Genomic DNA, 24,087 nt, shown 5'->3' on the forward strand with positions numbered 1-24,087 from the left:
TCTCGGGGCTGGACTTGGGCGGGTGGGGCGGGGCTTATTTTGGGAAACGCGCGTGATCCGAATGGAATAGGGGTTCGTCCGGCAGGGATCGGGGCCGGACCCAGTAGGTTGCACCCAGCACCCGGCACCGGGTATCCTGTTCGGCACGTGCGCTGAGGCGAGCGGCACAGGAGGAGGAGGGGCGGGGCCCGAGAGGGGGGGGACTTCGGCGCGAGGGGAGGCGGGACCATGGGAAGGGGGCGGGGCTGGGGCGCAGGGGGGGCGGTGTTTGTGTTGGAAAATCCAACTGCGCCACGGGGCGGAGCGGCCCCCCCAGCCCCGGCCTGGGAGAGGGGGGGGCCGCTCGACCCCCTGGGAGACCTTGGGGAGCCTGAGCACCTGGGACACCCCAGAACCAGGTAACGGGGGGCCGCGGGGGCGTCTGGAAAGAGGGAAACCATCTCCGCGCAGGGGGGCGGGACGCCTGAGTCTCAGACTTGTAGAGCTGGGGGTGGACGTTTCGGTCCCTGCAAAGGCACTGGCAAGAAGATCGGGGCGCAGGACGCCAGGGTTCCCCAGAATGCAGGGCGGTGTGGGGGAAGAGCGGGCGGGCGGGCAGAAGCCTTGGGCTCGGATGTCAAGAAGGGCCTGAAAGGACTCGCAGTGCCCCTGGGGCCGGGATTTCCCCTCCGCAACACTAAGTCGGGGCGGGGCGCGACGGTGCCTAACAGAAGGGCAGGACTGAAGGTCAGAGTCTGCAGATAGGCCAGGGTGATGGCCCTCTGAGGTCGGGTGTGGTCGGGCAGGGGTGCGCCTCCGGTCCCGGGGCCACTTCGGGTCTCCCTCCAGTCCCTCCCACGGTGAGGTGTGTCGCCTCAGCTTTGACCCTCGCGCCAGGAGCGCCGGGAGCCAGCCTCCCCGCGGGAGTCTTCGTGTCCACGCACCCCGCCGCCCCTCCATCCGTGGTCCTGCTACCCCACTCTGATGCTCCTCGCCTTCGCCCGGCTCGGGCCCTTGCTCCGTGCGGACCTTCCCAGCGCAGCCACGAGATGGCGAGGGCGAGACGCCGCAGCCCGAGCCGCGGGAGCGAGGTGGGGGGGGCGGGGGCGGGGGGGGATGTGGCCGGCGGAGGGGCTGAAGCCCACCGCCCGGCCAGAGAGAAAGGTGGGCCGAGGTGGGCGTCTGACTTCCTGTCATCTCGGCCCCTCACAGGAAATTGTGGGCGGGAGGGCGAAGGGCAGAGGCTGGGGAGGGGGCTGGACTCCCGTCTCCGCCTCCCTGCGCTGGAGTAAATAGTGGGGAGGGGGCACGCGGCTTGGTTACCAAGCAACGCAGATTCGCTTCCTGTCTGCTGTGGCTTGTGGCTGTGACCTGGGGGCGGGGCGACTGCGGGGAAGGTCGGGGGCAGGACGCCTCGTTCTCGGGACGGTACGAGCCCGGGAAGGACGGAGGGGAGGCCGCGAGCTGCGCTGCCGCCGAAGGGGGCTCGGCGGTCGTCCGGAGGGAGGCGGGACCCGGGCGCCACAAGGAGCGCCGCTCCGCCGACCTCCCGGGGGTTGCTTGCCCCGTTGCCGGAGTAACCGGAGAGCCAGACTCGGGAGCCGGATTCCCGAACTCTCGTGTCGGGCCAATCGGCTCCCGCGGAGGCCCCTGACGTCAGGGCCCTGGCAGCCAATGTGGAGGAGGCTTTATAGAGCGACAGGAAAAGGGAGAGGGGAGGGGGAGAGGTGGAGGAAGGGAGGGGGAAGCTGCTCGGGACCCGCACGTGCACTCCCACACGCTCGCGCCCACCCCCCTCCCTCCTCCGCACGCGCCCTAGTAGCCCCCTGCGCCTGCGCGGCGAGCCGCAGCTTGCTGCACTGCCGCCGCACCCCCCCCCCCCCCCCCCGCCTCCCCGCATTTGAATGTGTGTTTGCAAACTAGTCCCGGGCTGCGCTCCTCAGCCCCTCGGGATCCAGGCGTCTGGATCCGCCTGTCCCCTCTCGCTGGGTCTCCAAACACCACTGCCCAGCCTTGCGTGGGAGGGGTCGGCTACCTGTTTCCCACCGACCCCCAGCTGGCGCCCCACTCTCCCAGGTGGGCTGGGCGGAGCTGCGGTTTCCGGCCCCTTCTGCTCCGCCGGCGCCTTCCCGGGCTCTGGCTTAGGTTGCCTCCCCAGGGGGAACGGAACGGGTATCTGCGCCCCTTTGCGAGGCTTCAGTCGCCTGGGCTCAGCTGCTGTTGGCAGCGCGGGAGGGCGCTGCGGGGAAGTCCCGGCCGGCCCAGGTGACTCCCGCCGGGCCACCACGCCCCTTTTTCGCGTGGATGCCTCCTCTTTGATGCACCCCCAACCCTTCCCATCCCTAGCGTGTCTTCCCCACTCCTCCTCGTGCTCATACACTTCCCCGGGCTCCTCTCGGGCTGTCTGTCCCGGGCTCCACTCGTCCTTCTCGGCTTCTCCCGGTTATATAACTCTTCCTCTCGCCGTGTCCTGGTTTCAACTCCACAGACTCCGCCCTGGAACGGCGCGGGGAGGGGCAGGAGAGTTGGGGACCCAGACAGGTTCCGGCTGGCGGCCGGCTGGGCCACGGGGGATCCCGCAGATGGGAGACGGAGCCCCGCGGGACCCGGTGCCCCCGCCCCCCACCTGCTGCCCCCCACCCGAGATCTCGCCCGGGAGAGAGAAGGCACAGTATCTGCGAGAGGCGTGTCGGGACTCCGTCAGAAATGTGGGTTGGGAGGTCAGGGCTGGAGGCGGGGAGGAGGAGCCGAGAAGCCCGAGTCCCTGGGGCTGGAGTGGTACTGGGAGTAAAAGAGATAAAGGCAAGCCGCCTGGGTTCCTTCTTCTTCTCCTTTTTGGGTTCCCAGAATTCCTAAGGCTATTTCCCAGGAAGCTTAGCCAAAGGCCCCTTTCCGCCCCTAGGGGTCAAAGGTCTGTGTTAGAGGTGGCCTGGGATGATGTCACCAGTGCACGTGCCCTGGGACGGTTGCCAGGCCGGAGGCCTCCTCCCCTTTCCATTCCGCCTCCCCCTTTCCCCCCCCCCCCACCTCTGCCCCGAGTCCGATTCCAACCCCGGGCCATCTTTTCCCCCTCTCCCTTCCCTTGGCCGTAGCAGCCTGCAGGTGGGAAACCCTGGCCTGGAGTTTTGTGAGGGGGAGGGGCACGGGTGTGGTGTGGCCCAAAGACTTTGCCCCTTTGCTGGGCTACGGGAACCCGGGGTCACTTTTCCCCAGGTGGGTATGAGAACTCTCCTTCCCAGCCCCCTCCGCCCGGTGAAGGAGCCTCCCAGCAGTCTTGCCGCTTTCCCACCTGCTGCATTGCTAAGTGTCCTATTGCCCCCCTCCCCATTTTGAGTTGAAGTGGGAGTGGTCGCAAGATAGCTACTCCCAGGAGAAGAGCTGTGTGTGGTTTGTGGCGTTCTGTAGACAGCAGCTCATCTCTGATCGTAATTAGTGACACCCCAACAGTGACGAAAAGGGTCAGGAAGCAGTGTTAGGCTGAAGAGTACAGGTCTTTATTCTGTGTAGGTGGGTGGGTCACTTTCCTGAGGGAGGGGGACTCGGTTGATAGTTATGACCGCCTTTCCCTATGGAGTTAAGTTCCCGGGTTTGGTTATGATCTTAGAAAAAATTGGTTTTTCTTTTAAAGTGTTTCGGAGCTTGGGCTGTCAGGTCAGACCCGGATTCTGTTCCCAGCTCTGCCACTTAGTGGCTATAGGGACTTGGAAAGGTCACCACCTCCCAGAGCCTCACATTCTTCATCTGGAAAATTTAAATATCAATACATACCTTCTTGGCTGTTGGGGAGGTGGGGGGGGGGGATGAGATAATTTATGCAAAGCACTTGGCAAGGTGGCGGGTGCAGAATAAATACTGAATGAAGGCTTGTTATAAAATGCTTATTATTGTGGTTAAATCGTGATAGTTATGATTTTTGTGACTGTAGTTGTTAGGCCTGGTTCCAGCCGGCCAGGACCTTAGGAGTTGGTTCTGGAGGAGTGGAGAGTCGGTCTTAATTTGGCGGGTGGGAGGGAGGGGGCTGGGGATTAGCTCCCGCTGCTTTGTGCACTTTATTTGATGAGGGCTTTAGTCAGATTTGTATTGCTTTCTTTAGGATTATTTTTCCCCCCCTCTTGGAGAAGAAACAGCTAAGACTATTCCTCTGGCCGTGAAAATAAATAATTGTATTGTGGTTCTTGATTTTTAAGCAAGACCCCAGTCCCCTCCCATGTTCTCTGGAGCCTTTCAATTTTGCAAAGGGACTCTACAGCGGGGACGGGGCTTGGCTGAGGGGTGTGTAAAAAGGTTGGGGTGGGTGGGTGGAGAGAGACTAGTGCTGGGGGCTGGGGGGGGGGCGGGTAGTTAAAGGAAGAGACCGGAAGGGAGGAGGAGGGAGCCTGCTGGTGGGGAGGGAGGGAGGGGAGGAGGAGGAGGAGGAGGAGGAGGAGGAGGAGGAGGAGGAGGAGGAGGAGGGAGGGGGTTGGGGAGAGCCTGCTACAGTTCTTTGTTTGACTCCGGGACTCAGGGACGGGGAGGAGGAGGGAGGGAGGCAGAGGCTGCGAGCGCCGGGGCAGGCCCAGGAGGCAGAGGAGGGACCGTCTCCCCCGCCCCCCCAGCCCCCACTCCCCCCCCTGCTGCTCCCCCCCTCCCTACCCGGACTCCGGGGGCACCGCCGGGGGACAGACACCCAGCAGGTAACCCCGGCCTGGCTCGCCCTCCCTCCTCGGATTTTCCTCCACACCCTCCCGGATGACCCCTTTCCCCGATTCTGTCTCCCCGTTTTCCTCCGGCCTTGCCTCTTTTCCCTGGCCCTCCCTGTTCCATCTCCCCCACTTGGGCTTGTCGCCCGCTGGCCGTGCCGCCGTCTCGTGCAGCCCGACTCCCTTCCCCTCGCCCGACAGCCTGTGCGCCCCAGGTCTGCCCGCGGCACCTTTCGGGGCTCTGTCTCGCCGCTTCTCCTGGCTTTGCTTTCCTTCCGACCTGTCCCCTGGGGCTCTGAGTAAGGAGGCAGCCCCTGTCTTTTCCTCGCTCCCCCAGCTCCCCGCCCCCCCCCCCCAACTCTGGCCCCCTTTCTCCTTCTAGCAGTCTCTAGGGGTGGGGAGAGAACCGGAATTTGGGGGGCCCTCCGGAGGGGCAAGGGGCTGTGTGTCGCTGGGGAAAGGGGCTGTGAGTGTGTGTGTGGGGTGGGGGTGGGGGCGGCTAGAGACCTGGCTGTCTCTCCGTTGTCCCTTTAAATGGCCCTCACATTTCTGGGGACTCATGGGGGGGAGGTGGCAAGCCGCCTGCCTGGGGGGCAGGGCCCTCGGTTTGTCCACACAATCAGGGGTGGTAATGATTTAAAGGGACAGCCTCGGTGTGGCCGCTGCCACCCTGCGCCGGCGGGAGGGGGAGCCGGCAGGCCGTGTCTGGGGAGGCTTGGCTGGTGAGCAGGGCATTTGAGGCTGAATCTGTCGAGGGGCCTGCCAGGTCTGGGACGGTGCTGCGGCTGGGACCTACAAGGAGGGGTGACAGCTCGCCGGGGCAGGGTTGGGGGCACTCAGCCTGGGCCTTCTCCCAGGCCCCACCTTTGGGTTCTCGGACTCCTCGGCCAAGAGTACTTGAGGCCATACTACGGAGTCTGTTGGCCATCAGGTGGAGACCACCGGCCGGTGTGCAGGTCAGCTGCCCGGCTTGGGCACATTGGAGCTGGCCCTTCGGCTTCCCTTTTGTTGTTTGGCTCTGTGCACAAGAAAGCCCCAGCCCCTCCCCCAGCTCCCCCTTCCCGTCCACATGCCCACCCCCCCCCAACACACACACACCCACCCCAGCTGTTGGACAGATGAATTACAGCCTCCGGCTTGGGGCCAGGGCTGGTGAGGGATTAAAGCTCTGGGGCTGGCCCTTTAAATGGCTGTGGGCCCCTCCCCCACTCTGGTGTCCAGACACCCCATACACACCCTGGTGACCCCCTTGGCTGCCCCTCACTCCTTCTTTGGTCTGTCGTGAGGCCTGCCACTCCCCTCTCTCTAGGCTAGACCCTTCCCAGCACATCCCCTTCCCCTACAACACAGCTACATACACAAACACTACAGACTGCACTCGTGTGCCCGCGCGCGCGCGCGCGCGCGCACACACACACGCACACAGAGGCAAGCACACGCACACCCTCTGGTCCCACGTTCTCAACATCCCTGTCCTGGAAGGTTCCAGCCTCAAGCTTCCTTTCTGTAGCACAAGAACTTTGCTTGCCCGGCCTCCCTGGCCTGCAGTTGGCCACTACCTGGCCTATGGGGGGCGGTGGGGGGGCCCTGCCTGGGTCAGGAGTGGCTCCTCCCTGGGGGCAGTGTCATCAGCAGCCCAGGCAGCTTGCAGCACATTGCGTCATGGAGGCTGGGGGCTGGAGGCCTGAGTCTCTGGGGCAGGGGGAAGGACGCGGGCTGGCCGGCCGGGGAATGGGGGGACTAGACCGGGAACCCCAATGTTTGGGACCTCAAGGGCAGACAACTGTGACTAAGGAAGCAGAAACCATAGGTCTCTGAGGAGCGAGTCTGAGATGAGGGCCAGACTTAGGTCTGACCCTAGATGGACACCTGATTCTTGACCCTGGACTTAGAAGGCCTAGCTTTTTGTTTCGGAGGGGAGGGGAGGGACTGGGCCTCTGTCACCTTCTTGGGCCACAGAGAGGAAGGAGGTGATGGGGAAACAGGATATGGCCTTGAGGGGTGGGATGCAAGGGAGGCTTGCGGCAGAGGCCACTTTCAGACCCAGGCCCAGAGTCAGTCGTTGTGGAGGAAGGCTCCTCCCTGCTGGGCCCGTTCATCTCGTCTGGCCACCTGTGCTGCTCGCCAAGACCTGCCTGCACCCGCCTGGGGGAAGAGGAGGGGGCAGAGTCCAGAGGGTGGGGTTGACTGGTGTCTTGATAAGGTTAGGGGTAGGGAGGAGGCTGAGCTGAAGGCAGAAGATTGCAGGCCTGGGGCCAGGATTGAGGCCGACTTGGGTGCCGACGTCAGGGGCTATCGGGGCTAGTCTGGGCCCAGGGACTGTCAGCAGGAGAGTTCGGTCCGAAGGGGACTCATGGGTTGGGTGTCCACTGTGGACGTTCACAGATGCCGTAACACGCTCCCCTTACCCTCTGGTCCAAGGCTGCTTCCTAAAGGGGAAGGCTGGAGGACCACCTTGGGGATGGCTTTTTCTGGTTGCCATGGAAACGGGTTCTCTCATCCCATCTGACCACCAGCACCAGGCTTCTCCTCAATAAGAAGACAGGGAGCACAGGGAAATTCTCCAGCCTGGGAGACCCCACTTCTAACTGGCTTTTTTCTTTCAGGTTCCCCCAGGCACCATGCCAGCCCCGTAGTACCACCCACCCCACCCACCGTGGTCTGCTGCACCCCACCACTGGGGCACTGGTTCCAATGAGACAGGGCACATCACATTCCATCTGGTAAGTTCTGCTCCTGAGCAACAACCCCCACCCCCACCCCCACCAGTCCAGCTCTGGACCACATGCTTGAAGAAGAGCGGTATGATCTGGATCGTGCCCACTCTTCAGAATGGTCCAGTCCAGCTCTGAGCATCCCCCCCACCATGTGGTGCTGGAGTGGTTCAGCCTTCCTGGTTTATGGAGCCCCCTCTGTTGCCCCTGAATGGTTCAGCCCTGTATTTCACCAGCCTCTCCACTACCACCAAAAAATCTCCCCCCAGTGCTACAACTCAGTTACTTCTGGAGTTGAATTAAACTAGAGTTTGCAAGGCTGGAAGGTAGAGGTGAGATAACCTGGGGGGACTTTTCTTGGGGTGAGGGTGCCCTGTAAGAGTTGGTGAACAGTGTGGTTCATGCATGGTGATTGGAAATTGATTTGGAGATACCGGAGGCCATTGCCACAACAGCCTGCTGCTGTTGCCATGGCAATCATGGCGTCTCACCTTTCTTTCCAGCTCCCTTTCTGTTCCATTCTGTCCCCACTGTGCTACAGCATTTGCCTCCTCCCCGCCACCCCCCCCCCCCCCAAGTCTTACTTCTCTTCTGCTGCCCTCTCTCTTTGGGCCAGTTCTCTGCCTGAGGCTCTGTAGGAGAGGAGAGGATACTTAAGCCAGGGACTTAAGTTCTCTGAGTGTGTGTCGCACTGAATTTTTGAGTGGGACTGTTTTCTTCTGTGTATCTGGATTTGGCAAGATGGTTTGCACATTGGGGTGCCTCAGTGGAATTGTGTTGAATGAATGTGTTAACTGAAGGAGCTTCACTGCCAAGAAAGCAATGGCTTCTGAGATCTGCTACAAATGTCCTACCCACACCTGCTGTAGAGAACAGGAGACGTTTGCGATGCTAGAGATGCTGGGGGTAGGACGGGGTGGGGGCGCAGGCAGGCTGAGCCCGGAGATGGCCTGTGATGAGAAAACCAAGGGAGGGAGAACAGGACAGAGGCAGATAGAAGAGTGGAAAGAACGAGGCCCTGGGAAGAAGCCCAGTTCTTCCACTCTCTTGCAGAGTGAACTTGACCAAGTTACCTAACTTCTCTGAGCCTCAATTTCCTCATCTGTAAAATGGGTTAAAAAAAAAAAAAAGTACTTCCTAACTCAGATTTGCGGTGGGGGGAGTTTTAAAAAGGTACGCAAAGTGCTTACGACGGTGCCTGGTGCCTACTAGTAAGTATTCACTAAATGCTAGCAATTATCATCATAATGGGAGCTGCAGGGAGCCTTGAGGATCGGCAAGGACGTTGAGGAATAGGACGGAACTTGATTGAAGGCAGACAGACGCCCAAATATCTGACTCAAACAGAAGGATCACTGATCCGGCAACAAGACGTCAGGATTCGGGAGGGGGTGGGGGGTGAGGCGAGGAGTCTGCAGGGTCAGCCTGCTCCAGTGTTTCCCAGACTCTGTTCGGGAACATGAAGGCAAACACAGAAGGGCATGTGCAGAGACACACGTGATCACGCAAGTGATGCAGAGGCAGACCCAGACAAAAGACCGAGACAGGAGCCAGGCAGACACACAGACAGAGACAGCCCCTCAGAGTCATGTAGACAGGCATAATGACAGGAACGCGTCAGACACAGGCACTGAAGGAGACGAGATGAGCAGATAGGCAGGTGCACACAGAGACAGACACCGGGACGACCCACACACAGCCGACCTTGTCAGACACGCTGGTGAACACAGCGGTCCAGTCAGAGGCAGACACAAGGCTCGCAGTGACACATAGCGGGCCGGGGCCGGCACTGTCACTCCTCGGTGGGGGGCGGGGAGGGGCCAGCAGCGGGGGAAGGCTGGGGAAGGGAATCCCGAGCGGGCGGCCTGCCCGGGTGGCTGAGTCACAGCGGCGCCCCAGCCGGCGGCCCTCCCCTCCGCCTCCCCCCTCCCCCAGGTAAGAAGCGAGCCTGTAACCCCTCGCTTCCACCGGGCGGAACGAGGCCTGGCGGGGAGCGGGATGCGGCGGGTGCCGGCCCCGGCCCCGCCTCGGCGCGTCCGCGGACTGCGTGCGGGGCGGGGGGGGGGGGGGGGGGGAAGACCGTGTGTGCGGGGTCTTGTCTTTGGCCGGCATGTGAGTCTGCGTGCGCACGTCTGGCCCCTTCCCCCGCGTCCCGCGCGGCCTCAGCGGTGCGCGCCGGGGGCTCCTCAGGCCTCGAGCCGGGAGAGGGTTAAGTGGGTGTGATTGATGGAGTGGGTCTCTCTCGGGGCTCCGGGGGAGGGGGTCGGTTAAAGTCCCCGAGTCCAGAGCCCGGATGGAAGGGGCGGAGCTGGGCTTAACCGGGAGTGCCCGGATGGAGGGGGCGTGGCCTCGGCAGGAGAAGAATTAACCCTTTCTGGGCGGCCGGCCCCGGGGACCGTGGGTCGGGCGGGAGAGGCTGGGAAGGAATGTCTGCCCCAGAAGTATACCGTCCTCCCCGCCTGGCTGTGGCCGCGTGCGTCTTCCTCTCACCTGCCTGCGGGGAGTCTGTGGGTGTGTGTCTTTGTGACTGCTGCCCGTGGCCGTCCCCTCCCCTTGGTTAGTACGGACACCGGGAGGCGGGGAGGGCTATTCCTGCCCCAAAGCGAGAGTGGAGGTGAGAGTGGACCGCGAGCCGGCGCCGGGGAACAGGTGTGAGCGCGGCGTCGAGGCTGGCGGGCGCGGGGAGGGGCCGTCGTGGGGGAAGACGAGAGGGGAAATTCCGCGGGACCGGTGGTGAGCGGTGTGTGGGCTGAGTTGTGTCTGCCTCTGACTGTGTGTCTGTGTGTGTTCAGGGAGGCGAGGGCTGAGTCAGTGGGAATAGGGGAAGGTTTTGTGGGTGACTCACGCTCTCCCACCCCAAGCCTGAATCAGACCCCGAGGGAGGGCTTTGTACGGGGGGCGGATGAGGAGTCAGGCGCCCGGGTCCCGGTGAATCCGAGGTGGTTGGCGAGAGTGAATGTGTATTTAGTGCACAGGAAGTTTTTGTTCTCCAGTGAGGGCTGCTGTACTCTGAGTACCGGCGTGGGGGGTTGTGGACGAAGGTGGAAAGGGGCTGGAGGGACGGGACTCAGTGCTTTAGGGAAAGCTGAGTCAGTTCCCCGTGGGAAAGGGGAAGTGGTGGAGGGGAAGTGTCATCATCGCAGAAGGGGAAGCTGCATTTCCTGGTAGCTGGCAGCGCCCTCGGCACCGCTTCGCAAACGGGGATCTGATCCTGCGGTGCCTGAACCCCCGCCCCCCCTCCCCCGTTAGCCCATGCGTGGTCCCGGACTTGGGTGGGGGAATGTGGCCCGGGCTACCCTTAGACCGCAGTTAAGCGCTCTGCTCGTCCCAGGGCTTTGGCAACTGACCGAAAGTCAGTGTGGTGAGCAGAGAGAGTTCGGGCAGAAACTCCGCTAGAGTCGCGGACGCCGTCCGCAGAGCCCAAGCGTTCGCAGGGCTCGGCGGGGAGTGGCGCGCCGCGACCTGTAGGGTCCGGAGCTTAGCACGTAAACAGACCACCTTGTCCTGCGGAGAGAGGACTGTTTTCACCAGAAACCCGCCTGCCCTTGCGGGCTGGGTGGAAATTTCCCCACCGCGCAGACTTCTCTCGGCGAAGGCGAACTTTCCAGCCGCCCCCAGCCCCTCGTCGCGCGCGCTCCCCCGGCTTCCTGCCCGGCGCTCGCTCCAGCTGGAGCGCTGGCCCCGCCCCCGCCGCTTTGTACTCTACGCTCGCCTCTCGCAGCTCTTTGTACTCTAGACTCTCAATGGACCGATCCCGGGAGCGGAGCCGGCTCCCTACCTGCGGGGACGCCGGGTAGGCGAGGAAGAGGCGCGGGGACGGGGATCCTGGGCTCGGGCGACAAGGAAGAACTGGGGCCGAAGGGGAGGTGCCCAGAAGGGGGGCGCTGCGCCCGTCGTGGGTCGAGGCGGCACCGACGGGAAAGGGCGGGGGGGGGGGGGGCGCCGCGAAGGAGGAAGTGAAACGGGTTCTGGGTTCTTTAAGGGAGTGGGCGGTGAGAGTGGGACAAGGGTGATGTCACCGCCTGTTGGGCCCCGCCCTCCTCCCTCCCGAAGGACCCCCCCCCCCCCTTACACTTACACACGCCGCTTCCGCTGCGCAAGTAGCCACGTCACGGGCAACCCCCGAAATCCCCCCTCCCTTGGGGGGCGGGGGCCACGTGGGCCGTGGGGAACCGCGTGGCCCCGACGGGGAAGGGCATAGAGGATACGGGAGCCACGCGAGAGGGGCCACTCGGGACCGCTGTGCGCGTCTTCTCAGAAGTTGGGGGATTAAAGGGAGATTTTGGTTTTGGGGGTCGGTTGGAACTGAAGACCTAGAGAGCCAGGGGAAGTGGAGGAGCTCCGGGAACTAGGTAGGCTGGGGGCCCCGACCGTAGTTTGGGATAGGGTCAGGCGTGGGGGGGGGGGGTGGTGGTGGTGGAGCGCTCGGGTCTCGGCGCGGGCGGGTTTGGGTACCCAAGTCGCCGTGACCGGCCAGCTCTCAGCAGTCACAGGGGGCACCCGGGGTGGGAGGTGAGGCACGGGGCGAGGTGAAGTGAGGAAAGGCAGCGACGCCTTTGTCTGCGTTGTGCCTCCGTTTGCCGTCGGCCGGTCTTAGGGCGCCGGGGCCGGGGGCGTTTCGGGCGGTCCTGCCGGGAATACCGGCGACTCTATGGGTGCGTGGGACTCGCGGGTGGCGCCGTCCCCCAGGCCGGCCCGAGCGTGCGACGTGCCGCCTTCACCCGCAGGGGTCCCGGGCCCTGCCTGCGCCGCCGGCCCGGGTGTCAGGTCCGGGATGGAGACCCTAGGTGGGAGCCGCGGGGTCACCCCGGGGTCACCCCGGGCCGAGCCCGTCTGACCGGCTCCGCCGCCCCTCCTCCCCCGGCCGCGGCCGGGCTAACCTCGCTCTCATTGGTCCCGGCCAGGCTGTTACTGAGGCGGAGACACGGGTGATGATTGGCTTGCTGGCGAGAGAGGAAGTCCTGTGATTGGCCGGATCTCAGGAGCTCGCCGACGCCGTGCGAGGACGCTCCCACGGAGGCCGGGTAAGCCGCCGCGGCGCTGCCCGTCCGCCCCAGTGGCTCCCGGCAGCAGCGAGCCGCCGCTGACCGGCCGTCCCGCTCCCTGCCGCTCGTCCCGGCGCCTCGCCGCTCTCCCGGGCCTCCGGGGGCTCCTTGGGCGGCGTGGGCCTCCCCTCGGGGAAAGCCGAGGCCCGACTCCCGGTGCAGATGACTGCCCGGCCGGGCCCCTGGGCCTCAGCTGTGCGCTGGCCGGCTCACGGCACTCCTTCTCCTCCCCTCCGCAGAATTGGCTGTGAAGGGCCCTGGGTGGCCGTCTGGGGGCAGTGGGCACTCCTGTCAGAGCGGCTGGAGCGGGACCGTCGCCCCAGAGAGCTGGGGCAGGGGGCCGTGCCCGATCTCCAGGGCTCCTGGGGCCACTGCTGACCTGGTAAGGGAAAGACCAGGGCTGGGTCGGCCGTGTGTATGCTGCTAGCTCAGGCTGTGCCCCCATGAAGATCTTGATCTCTCCTTGACTCAGGCTGGATGCATCGGGCAGTGGACCCTCCAGGGGCCCGCGCTGCACGGGAAGCCTTTGCCCTCGGGGGCTTGAGCTGTGCTGGGGCCTGGAGCTCCTGCCCGCCCCATCCCCCTCCTCGAAGCGCATGGCTGCCTGGAGGCAGGTGAGAACACGGGGCACCCCTCTCCCCATCTCCGCTCTTTGGTCACTCTCTGGGTTTCTGCTGATCTGTGGACCCCAGTGGGGTTCTCAGCTGCTTTCCCTTAGTCTCTCAGTCCCCTCATTTCTAAGTAGGGACGGGACCACTTCACCTTGCTGCACGTTCACAGACCCCTTCCGTCTCTAGGTGCTCTGCCAGCATCGGGCAGCCCCCACTCTCTGCTCCCCTACCCCCTTCACATGGCAGTAGCTCTGGACACCCCAACAAACCGTATTATGCTCCAGGGTGAGTACGGAATCAAAGGTGCTGTAGATGGGACGTAAGCCTGGGGCCTCAGAAGAGGTCCCCCAGGCCTGACCAGCCCCCAAAACAAACCCTTCTGCCCGGTAGGACCCCCGCCCCGAGACCCCTCCACGGGAAGCTGGAATCCCTGCACGGCTGTGTGCAGGCACTGCTCCGAGAGCCGGCCCAGCCGGGGCTGTGGGAGCAGCTGGGGCAGCTATACGAGTCCGAGCACGACAGCGAGGAGGCCATTCGCTGCTATCACAGCGCCCTTCGATACGGAGGAAGCTTGGCTGAGTTGGGGCCCCGCATCGGCCGACTGCAGCAGGTGGGATGAGGCAGGGCCCGGGGGGCTGGGCTTGTGCCTTCTGGCTAGGCGCCCTCATCCTAACGTGTGCTTCTGTCCCCAGGCCCAGTTCTGGAACTTTCACGCCGGCTCCTGCCAGCACCGAGCCAAGGTCCTGCCCCCCCTGGAGCAAGTGTGGAACTTGCTGCACCTTGAGGTGAGATGGGGGCCGGTGGGCTGGGGAGGAGGCCCCTGGCTGGATCTGCACGTGGGTCATTCTCTCTCCTTCCTTTTTGTCTTCAGCACAAGCGGAACTATGGGGCCAAGCGGGGCGGTCCCCCCGTGAAGCGAGCCGCTGAGCCCCCAGTGGTGCAGCCCGTGCCTCCTGCGGCGCTCTCAGGCCCCTCCGGGGACGAGGGCCTCAGCCCCGGGGGCAAGCGCAGGAGAGGCTGCGGCTCCGAGCAGGTATGGTCGCATGTAGGCCACGGGCCGCCGTGGGCAGGACTGGGCCGGGGTGCCGTTCTCACGCTCTCTCTTCTTCCAGACTGGCCTTCCCCCGGGGCTGCCGCTGCCCCCGCCGCCACTGCCCCCACCGCCCCCGCCCCCCCCGCCGCCGCCGCCGCCGCCCCCACCCCTGCCTGGCCTCGCCACTAGCCCTCCATTTCAGCTGAGCAAGCCAGGGCTGTGGAGCGCCCTGCATGGAGATGTCTGGGGCCCCGAGCGCAAGGGTTCGGCACCCCCGGAGCGCCAGGTGAGCCCCAATCGATTGCCCCTCGTCTCTTAACCACAAGTCCCCCGTCCCCCATGTGTCACTCGTGGCCCTTTGCCTCTCCCACAGGAGCAGCGGCACTCGCTGCCTCACCCGTATCCGTACCCGGCTCCGGCCTACGCCGCGCACCCCCCCGGCCACCGGCTGGTCCCGGCCGCACCCCCAGGCCCAGGCCCCCGCCCCCCAGGAGCAGAGAGCCATGGCTGCCCGCCTGCCACCCGTCCCCCCGGAAGTGACCTTAGAGAGAGCAGAGTTCAGAGGTCGCGGATGGACTCCAGCGTTTCACCAGCAGCAACCACCGCCTGCGTGCCTTACGCCCCTTCCCGGCCCCCTGGCCTCCCCGGCCCCACCAGCAGCAGCAGTAGCAGCAGCAGCAACAACACCGGTCTCCGGGCCGCGGAGCCGAGCCCAGGCATTGTGAGCTCCGGACTGCGGGTGGACTGCGGGTGGACTGCGGGTGGAGCGGGCGGTGCCGCCCCCCACCCCCCACCCCCGGCAGCCGCCGACCGCCTGTCCCCTGCTTGCAGCCCGGCGCTGATCATTACCAAACTCCCGCGCTGGACGTCTCCTCTCACCAAGGCCGCCTGGGGCCCTCGGCACACAGCAGTCGGAAACCGTTCCTGGCGGCTCCCGCTGCCACTCCTCACCTGTCCCTGCCGCCCGGCCCCCCCTCGCCGCCTCCGCCGCCCTGTCCCCGCCTCTTACGCCCTCCGCCCCCCCCTGCCTGGCTGAAGGGCCCGGCCTGCCGGGCAGCCCGCGAGGACGGGGAGATCTTCGAGGAGCTCTTCTTTGGGTCTGAGGGACGCCCCCGCCCTCCCCCACCACCCCTCCCCCACCGCGAGGGCTTCTTGGGGCCTCCGGCTCCCCGCTTTTCTGTGGGCACTCAGGATTCGCACACCCCTCCGACTCCCCCAGCCACCAGCAGCAGCAACCATGGCAGCCACAGCAGCAGCCCCACAGGGCCCGTGTCCTTCCCCCCGCCTCCCTACCTGGCCAGAAGTTTGGACCCCCTTCCCCGGCCCCCCAGCCCCAATCTGAGCCCCCAGGACCCACCTCTTGCGCCCTTGACTCTCGCCCTGCCTCCAGCTCCTCCCTCCTCCTGCCACCAAAATACCTCAGGAAGCTTCAGGCGCCCGGAGAGCCCTCGGCCCAGGGTCTCCTTCCCAAAGACCCCCGAGGTGGGGCCGGGCCCCCCCCCAGGCCCCTTGAATAAAGCCCCCCAGCCTGTGCCGCCCAGGGTTGGGGAGCTGCCTGCCCGAGGCCCGCGGCTCTTCGATTTTCCCCCTACCCCGCTGGAGGACCAGTTTGAGGAGCCGGCTGAGTTCAAGATCCTCCCCGATGGGCTGGCCAACATCATGAAGATGCTGGACGAATCCATTCGCAAGGAGGAGGAACAGCAACAGGAGGCGGGCGCAGCCCCCCCGCCCCCGCTGAAGGAGCCCTTTTCGTCTCTGCAGCCTCCGTTCCCTAGTGACACAACCCCGGCCGCCACTGCCACCGCCGCCCAGGAAGAGGAGAAGAAGCCACCACCAGCCCTGCCGCCACCGCCGCCTCTAGCCAAGTTTCCTCCGCCGCCCCCGCTCCCCCCACCGGCCGGCCCGGCCAGCCTGCTCAAGTCCTTGGCCTCCGTGCTGGAGGGACAGAAGTACTGTTACCGGGGGACTGGAGCCGCCCTCGCCACCCGGCCCGGGCCCTTGCCCGCCACTCAGTATTCGCCAGGCCCCCCTTCAGGTGCTACCGCCCCGCCGCCCGCCTCGGCGGCCCCTAGCGCCCAGGGCTCCCCGCAGCCCAAGGCTCCCTCGGCATCTCACTTCTCTACCTCAGGCGGGCCCTGGGCCCGGGAGCGCGGGGCGGGCGAAGAGCCGGCCCCGGGCCCCATGACCCCTGCCCCGCCGCCCCCACCCCTGCCTCTGCCCCCTGCTCGGTCTGAGTCTGAGGTGCTAGAAGAGATCAGTCGGGCTTGTGAGACCCTTGTGGAGCGGGTGGGCCGGAGCGCCACGGACCCGGCAGGCCCGGTGGACACGGCGGGCCCGGTGGACAGCGGGACCGAGCGGCTGCTGCCTCCCGCCCAGGCCCGCGAGGAGAGTGGCGGGGTGGCGGCGGCGGCGGCAGGACCAGGCGGCAGCAGCAGCAGCAAGCGGCGGCAGAAAGAGCACCAGAAGGAGCACCAGAAGGAGCACCGGCGGCACAGGCGGGCCTGTAAGGACAGCGTGGGTCGGCGGCCCCGAGAGGGCAGGGCAAAGACCAAGGCCAAGGCCCCCAAAGAAAAGAGCCGCCGGGTGCTGGGCAACCTGGACCTGCAGAGCGAGGAGATCCAGGGTCGCGAGAAGGCCCGGCCCGATCTCGGCGGGGCCTCCAAGGCCAAGCCACCCACGGCTCCCGCCCCTCCACCAGCCCCCGCGCCCCCTGCCCAGCCCACAGCGCCCTCGGCTCCCGTTCCCGGGAAGAAGGCTCGCGAGGAAGCACCAGGGCCACCAGGCGTCAGCCGGGCTGACATGTTAAAGCTGCGCTCACTCAGCGAAGGGCCCCCCAAGGAGCTGAAGATCCGCCTCATCAAGGTGGAGAGTGGGGACAAGGAGACCTTCATCGCCTCCGAGGTGGAGGAGCGGAGGCTGCGCATGGCGGACCTCACCATCAGCCACTGCGCCGCTGACGTCGTGCGTGCCAGCAAGTAAGTGCCAGGAGGTGGCACCCCCCCCCCCCCCCGCCGCTGGCCCGGCCCAGTGGGGGGGCTCCCTTCCCCATCACCCTGATATTCCTGCCCTCATGTCCCTATCTTCCCCACAGGAATGCCAAGGTGAAAGGGAAGTTTCGAGAGTCCTACCTTTCCCCTGCCCAGTCTGTGAAACCGAAGATCAACACTGAGGAGAAGCTGCCCCGGGAAAAACTCAACCCGCCCACACCCAGCATCTATGTACGTATGACCCCCCCCCCCCCCCCGCCATGGGTTCTGAGACCGCGTCTGGGCCGTCGGGGGCAGTGGGGGAGGGGGCTCAGAGCCCGGGGCAGGGCTCTCACCCTGGCCCTGTCTCCTTGTCATCTCTCAGCTGGAGAGCAAACGGGACGCCTTCTCACCTGTGCTGCTGCAGTTCTGCACGGACCCTCGGAATCCCATCACCGTGATCCGGGGCCTGGCGGGCTCCCTGCGGCTCAGTGAGTATGGAAGGGCAGGAGGGTGAGGGGAGGCCTCGGAGGGCCCCCATGCTTGCAGACCCCGGACCGCAGCTCTCACGAGCTATCCTCAGTCCTCCGCAGGCCCTACTTGAGGCCTTGGGCTTTCTTCCCATCACTGTGTCCCCAGCACTGGATAGAGGGGCAGGGGATGGAACCCAGGACCTGGTCAGGGTCACTTTTGGCTTTCTGGATCGATGAGGATGAGAATACAGAGTATACAAAACCCCTGCCGGCCCATGGTTGGGGATTTTTTTTTTAAAGTTTATTTATTTTGAGAGAGAGAGAGCGGGAAGGGGCAGAGAGAGGAGGGAGAAGAGAGTGAGAGTGGGGAAAGGCAGAGAGGGAGAGAGAGAATCCCAAGCAGGCTCCACAGTCAGCACACAGCACACAGCACACAGCCTCCCACAGGATCGTAGGGCTCGATCCTACGACTGTGAGATCATGACTCAAGCTGAAATCACGAGTCCCAAAGTTGGTTACTTAGCCCACCGAGCCACCCAGGTGTCCAGGGCTCTCTTTCTTAGCGCTTTATCGTGCAAAAAAATTTTTATCGGGCAAACTTCCAAACGAAGGTACCTACGTACAAACGGAAACCACACAGAAACATAAAACGCAATCGTCTTTCCTCTATGTCCGTAGTGTTCTCTATACCCGTATATTCTTCCTTCCCACCACTGTTAGCGTGAGGCGCGTTCTAGGCTTGTACTTAACTAAATCTCTGGTTGGGTCCAACGATGACTTAAGGAAACTGCCATTCATTGAGCACCTATTAAGTGCCAGGTGCAGTGCACCTGTGGCCTCACACACACCTGAGGACTCTCCTGGAGGTGCCCCGGCTCAGAGCAGCAGCAGGAGAAAAGGGGGTCGCCCTGGGAGGGCCAACCTTCCCAGCTGCCTGTGGGGCTGGGCTGGGCTGGGCTGAGCTTCGAGAAGCTGGCGGGGGAGAGGCTTGGGGAGGAAGAAGGCCCTGGCTCCCTGCCCTCCGCCCTTGCCCCGACGCCCTGCTCGGTCCTGCCTTGCAGACTTGGGCCTCTTCTCCACCAAGACGCTGGTGGAGGCGAGCGGCGAGCACACGGTGGAGGTGCGCACCCAGGTACAGCAGCCTTCGGACGAGAACTGGGACCTGACGGGCACGCGGCAGATCTGGCCTTGTGAGAGCTCGCGCTCGCACACCACCATCGCCAAGTACGCGCAGTACCAGGCCTCGTCCTTCCAGGAGTCCCTGCAGGTGCGAGGGGCTGCCGGGGCCCCGGGGTGCGGATGGGGCGTTGGGTTCCCGGGGGGGGGCGGGGCGGCACTGACCCCAGCCGGCCTCCCCGCTGTGGCCCAGCAGGAGGAGAAGGAAAGCGAGGATGAGGAGTCAGAGGAGCCCGACAGCACCACGGGGACCCCTCCTAGGTAGGTCCCGGTCGTCCGCCGCCGCCTTCGTGTCCTTCCCCTTCCCTTGGCCGGCGGGTCTCCGTCAACCCGTGCTCTTTGCCCCGGCAGCAGCGCGCCAGACCCGAAGAACCATCACATCATTAAGTTCGGCACCAACATCGACCTGTCTGATGCCAAGCGGTTAGTGCGGCTGGGGGCAGGGGCGCTGCCGGACCGGCAGGGGTCGGGGGCGGCCTCTCACTTCTGTGGCACCTTCGCCGCCGCAGGTGGAAACCCCAGCTACAGGAGCTGCTGAAGCTGCCCGCCTTCATGCGGGTCACCTCCACGGGCAACATGCTGAGCCACGTGGGCCACACCATCCTGGGCATGAACACCGTGCAGCTGTACATGAAGGTTCCCGGCAGCCGAACGCCAGGTGCGCTCCTCACCCTGGCGCGCGCGAGGGGGCGGGGCTGCCGCTCCGCGCCAGCCAACGGGGGGCCCGGGGGGGGGGGGGGGCGGGGGGGGGCGGACCGGGCGCGGAGCGCAGGCCGGGCTGCCGCCTGCCATGCCGTTCTCTGTCGCCCCCTGCAGGCCACCAGGAGAACAACAACTTCTGCTCCGTCAACATCAACATCGGCCCTGGCGACTGCGAGTGGTTTGCGGTGCACGAGCACTACTGGGAGACTATCAGCGCCTTCTGCGACCGGTGCGCGCCACCCTGGCCCCGCCAGATACACCTCCTCCCACCCCCCAGTCCCGCCCTGTCCCCGTGGCTTCCGTCTGACCCTGTGGCCACCGCGCAGGCACGGCGTGGACTACCTGACTGGTTCCTGGTGGCCAATCCTGGATGACCTCTATGCTTCCAATATCCCCGTGTACCGCTTCGTGCAGCGCCCCGGAGACCTGGTGTGGATCAACGCGGGCACCGTGCACTGGGTGCAGGCCACCGGCTGGTGCAACAACATTGCCTGGAACGTGGGGCCCCTCACCGGTGAGAGGGCGGGGCCCGTGGGGGGTGAGCCCCGTGGAGGGTGAGCCCCGTGGGTGGCCGAGCTGGACGGCAGCCAGCTGCCAGGGAAGCGAGGGCCTGGGGGGCCGGCGTGGCCGCGGCTGCTTGAGATGCCCCCGTTTCCCCCTCTGGCCCCGCAGCCTATCAGTACCAGCTGGCCCTGGAACGATACGAGTGGAACGAGGTGAAGAACGTCAAGTCCATCGTGCCCATGATTCACGTGTCCTGGAACGTGGCTCGCACGGTCAAAATCAGCGACCCGGACCTGTTCAAGATGATCAAGTGAGCGCCCCACTCGGGAAGGAGCCCATCTCCACCCACCTTGGCCCCGCTCTGGTCCCTTCTGTCGGATTCCACCCCGTCGTCCTTCTTCTCGGCCCCAGACCACGCGCCCTGCACTACACCCGCTCCCGCTCCGCTGAGCTTTCTTTTCCTGCGGCCCAAATAGACAAGAGCCACATGTCCACTGTGAGCGATGCCCAGGTCAGGGGCCGGGACCCCAGCCGGGAGGCCCCGCCCCGCCCCGCCCCGCCCCGCCGGCCTCACGGCCCCCCTCGCCTCCCCTCCCTCTGCGCGCGCGCGCAGGTTCTGCCTCCTGCAGTCCATGAAGCACTGCCAGGTGCAGCGCGAGAGCCTGGTGCGGGCCGGGAAGAAGATCGCCTACCAGGGCCGGGTCAAGGACGAGCCCGCCTACTACTGCAACGAGTGCGACGTGAGTGGGCCCGCCGCGCCCTGGAGGGGGGCGCCCCGCCGCCGCCCCCCGCTCCCCGTGACCGCCCCCCTCCCCTGCGCCCCGTCCCAGGTGGAGGTGTTCAACATCCTGTTCGTGACCAGCGAGAACGGCAGCCGCAACACGTACCTGGTGCACTGCGAGGCGTGCGCGCGGCGGCGCAGCGCGGGCCTGCAGGGCGTGGTGGTGCTGGAGCAATACCGCACCGAGGAGCTGGCGCAGGCCTACGACGCCTTCACGCTGGTGAGGGCCCGGCGGGCGCGCCCCGGGGCCGGGGGGCGGGGCGGGGGCGGGGGGGCGGGGCGCGGGGCGCGCGCGGAGCAGGGCGCCCGCCCCCGCGCCTGAGCCCGCCGCCGCCGCCGGTTTTCTCCCCGCAGGCCCCCGCCAGCGCGTCGCGATGAGGCCGGACGCCCCGCCCGCCCGCCCGCCTGCAGGGCGCCGCGGGGCCACCAGCACACGCCTGGGCTGGACCTAGGTCCCGCCTCTGGCCGGGAAGGGGGTGTCGGGCCCGGCCCTTCCGCCCCATTGGCAGCTCCCCCTCACTTAATTTATTAAGAAAAAAAGTTTTTTTTGTAACAAATAAGAGGAAAAAAGGAAAAAAAAAAATGGGAGACGGGGGAGGGGGCTGGCAGCCCCTCGCCCGCCAGCGCCTCCCCTCACCGACTTTGGCCTTTCTAGCAACAGACACAAGGACCAGGCTCCGGCGGCGGCGGCGGCGGGGGTCACATACGGGTTCCCTCACGCCTGCCGCCTGCCGCCGCCCGCCCGCCCGCCCGCCCGGCGCAGACGCTCGCGGCTCGTGTTTGTACATAGACGTTACGGCAGCCGAGGTTTTTAATGAGATTCTTTCTATGGGCTTTACCCCTCCCCCAGAACCTCCTTTTTTACTTCCAATGCTAGCTGTGACCCCCCCCCCCCCCCCGTACATGTCTCTGTTTATTCACTTGGTTATGATTTTTGTATTTTCTGGGTTTTTTTTCTTTTTTTGTTTGTTCGTTCTTGGTTGTTTTTGGTTTTTCTTTTTTTGTTCGTTTTGTTTTTTAATTTATAACAGTCCCACTCACCTCTATTTATTCATTTTTGGGAAAACCCGACCTCCCGCACCCCCCAAGCCATCCCGCCTGCCCCTCCAGGGACCGCCCGCCGCCGGGCTCTCCCCGCGCCCCAGTGTGTGTCCGGGCCCGGCCCGTCCGTCTCCGCCCGTCCGCCCGCGGCTCCAGCCGGGTTCTCATGGTGCTCAAACCCGCTCCCCTCCCCGACGTCCTGCACTTTCTCGGACCAGGCCCCCACTCCCGACCCGACCCCGACCCCGCCTGAGGGTGAGCGACTCCTGTACTGTAGGGGAAGAAGTGGGAACTGAAATGGTATTTTGTAAAAAAAAATAATAAATAAAAAAATTTAAAGTTTTAAAGAAAGAACTATGAGGAAAAGGAACCCCGTCCTTCCCAGCCCCGGCCAACTTTAAAAACGTGGACCTTCCCCTCACACCTCTCCCCCCCCCCCCCCCTTTTCTTTTTAAGCGTGAACCAGCCCAGGGCCAGGGCCTCACTGGGGCAGGGACACCCCGGGATGAGTTTCTCTGGGGCTTTATTTTCCTTCCGTCGGTGGTTTTTTTCTCCCACGCTGGGGCTGCGGAGGGGTGGGGGGTTTACAGTCCCGCCCCCTCGCACTGCACTGTCTCTCTGCCCCAGGGGCAGAGGGGTCTTCCCAACCCTCCCCCTATTTTCGGTGATTTTTGTGTGAGAATATTAATATTAAAAATAAAATCCGAGAAAAACATCCGGTTTGGATACGGTGCTGGGGCTAGCGGTGCTGGGGCTAGCGGGGCGCGCACTTGGGGGGAGGGCTGCCCGGCGGGGCCTCCCGCGCAGACCCCGGCGGGGCGAGCCCCTCCCCGAGGCGCCTGTGGAATGTCCAGCGCGCCGGTCCGCTCCTCGGTCTGGGGTGGGGGGGGGGGGGGTGCCCGATCCCGGAGCCGCATTCCAGGATAAGGGGGGGTGGGGAGAGGCCGGGCCGGGGGAGGGGCAGGAAAGAGGGCTATAAGGGCCGCGGCCCAGGCGGGCGGGAGCCAGGCCGACCATGGCGGATGTCCCCGGGGCGCAGCGAGCGGCTCCGGGCGGCGGCCCGGAGCCCCGGGACCCCCTGGACTGCTGGGCCTGCGCCGTGCTGGTCACGGCCCAGAATCTGCTGGTAGCGGCCTTCAACCTCCTCCTGCTGGCGCTCGTGCTGGGGACCATCCTGCTGCCCGCTGTCACCATGCTGGGCTTCGGCTTCCTCTGCCACTCCCAGGTGAGCGTGCGCCCCGAGGTGCGCGGGTGACCGCGGACCCCGGTGCTGGAGGCGGCGGTGGGGTCCGTGGGCCCGGGCCGCTCGGCTCGGGCCCGACGCCGGTTCTGCTCCCACAGTTCCTGCGCTCCCAGGCGCCGCCTTGCACGGCGCACCTGCGGGACCCGGGCTTCACGGCCCTGCTGGTCACCGGATTCCTGCTCCTCGTGCCGCTGCTCGTGCTCGCCCTGGCCAGCTACCGCCGCCTTTGCCTGCGCCTCCGCCTGGCCGACTGCCTCGTGCCCTACAGCCGAGCCCTTTACCGGCGCCGGCGCGCCCCGCAGCCGCGGCCAACCCGGGCCTCACCAGGGTCCCAGGCCGGCTCCACATCAGGGAAGGTCTGGGTTTGAGGACCCTCGAGTCGGGAAGTACCTTCACGACCGCACCCGCTTCCAGTCGCCCCAAGGACTTGAAGCCCCCGGGTCTCCCGACCTTCCCCGTCCCCACCCCTGCCCCAGCCGGGTCCCAGCATCCCCTTGGGGGAACCGGAGCATCTGTGGACCCAAAGCTGGCGGAAATCCGCCACGCCCCGGAAAACCCACTTTCTTACTACCTACATCTGAATCCTGGACATCTGGGCTGGGCCCTGTGCACATCACCACTCCACCCCCAGCCCTCCCCGCCTCCCACCATTCGGACGAACCTCGCGTCCTCCTTTCCCGGTGCAGCTCCTCTAGTATTTACGGGCTGGGGGGCGAGGTTCGAGGGGTAAGGAGTGACCCCACATCAATAAAGAATTGATGAACTGAATGCGTTGCTTGGGATCCTGGGAACAGTGAGACGGCACAGATTCTATCACCCCCGCGCGATGCCCAGGAGCAGGAAACATGGGGCGGGGGGGGGGGGGGGGGGGGCTCAACAGCGCATCCTTCAGCCTCCTGGCCTTCCCTTATCGCATTAGCCCGTTCTTCCTGGCCAGACCCCAGAGCTCTCTCTGTCCCTGACCCTGAAGTCACCTCTCCATCAATAGAGAGGAGAGGGCCCAGCCTCTGTCGCCTGCCCTGCTCCCCTTGGGGACCCGAGCCCGTTCTCTGACCCCAGCTTGGAGGAACTCGGTGTTGCCAGGCCGGGGAGGGAAACAATGGGCCTTCCGGAGCAGGATGACACCCCCTCCAGTCACAA

General features: G+C 65.3%; 2 protein-coding genes and 1 long non-coding RNA gene across 11 annotated transcripts; 2 read left to right on the top strand and 1 right to left on the bottom strand.

Moving 5' to 3' along the window:
- The first annotated feature begins 257 nt into the window (after nucleotides 1–257).
- KDM6B (lysine demethylase 6B) lies at nucleotides 258–22,419 on the top strand. Of its 9 annotated transcripts, none has more exons than XM_058704013.1 (24): nucleotides 258–398; nucleotides 7,265–7,381; nucleotides 12,277–12,396; nucleotides 12,657–12,799; nucleotides 12,890–13,031; nucleotides 13,215–13,313; nucleotides 13,419–13,638; nucleotides 13,721–13,813; nucleotides 13,900–14,061; nucleotides 14,141–14,347; nucleotides 14,435–14,782; nucleotides 14,893–17,036; nucleotides 17,153–17,279; nucleotides 17,413–17,518; nucleotides 18,562–18,767; nucleotides 18,873–18,937; nucleotides 19,028–19,099; nucleotides 19,186–19,334; nucleotides 19,493–19,607; nucleotides 19,705–19,892; nucleotides 20,051–20,192; nucleotides 20,496–20,622; nucleotides 20,713–20,883; nucleotides 21,018–22,419. In XM_058704013.1, exons 5-24 carry the CDS (start codon nucleotides 12,895–12,897, stop codon nucleotides 21,039–21,041), a joined length of 4,902 nt encoding a protein of 1,633 aa, XP_058559996.1. In that variant the 5' UTR covers nucleotides 258–398; nucleotides 7,265–7,381; nucleotides 12,277–12,396; nucleotides 12,657–12,799; nucleotides 12,890–12,894; the 3' UTR covers nucleotides 21,042–22,419. The 9 variants fall into 9 exon arrangements, with proteins under 9 accessions (XP_058559996.1, XP_058560005.1, XP_058559998.1 ...); XM_058704022.1 differs by having other exon boundaries at nucleotides 19,031–19,099; XM_058704015.1 differs by lacking the exon at nucleotides 258–398 and adding an exon at nucleotides 4,543–4,652.
- Nucleotides 9,891–11,430, bottom strand: LOC131497616 (uncharacterized). The gene is made up of 2 exons (XR_009255044.1): nucleotides 11,151–11,430; nucleotides 9,891–10,876 (listed from the first exon to the last, which is right to left on the bottom strand). It is a non-coding gene; the product is annotated as an uncharacterized LOC131497616 (long non-coding RNA).
- Nucleotides 22,420–22,678: 259 nt separating the features above from the next.
- On the top strand, nucleotides 22,679–23,715 carry TMEM88 (transmembrane protein 88). Its single transcript, XM_058704027.1, has 2 exons — nucleotides 22,679–22,929; nucleotides 23,046–23,715. Exons 1-2 carry the CDS (start codon nucleotides 22,720–22,722, stop codon nucleotides 23,313–23,315), a joined length of 480 nt encoding a protein of 159 aa, XP_058560010.1. The 5' UTR covers nucleotides 22,679–22,719; the 3' UTR covers nucleotides 23,316–23,715.
- Nucleotides 23,716–24,087: the final 372 nt, after the last annotated feature.

Source organism: Neofelis nebulosa, chromosome 16 (genome assembly GCF_028018385.1).
Source record: "Neofelis nebulosa isolate mNeoNeb1 chromosome 16, mNeoNeb1.pri, whole genome shotgun sequence".
In the NCBI taxonomy this organism is placed as follows: domain Eukaryota; kingdom Metazoa; phylum Chordata; class Mammalia; order Carnivora; family Felidae; genus Neofelis; species Neofelis nebulosa.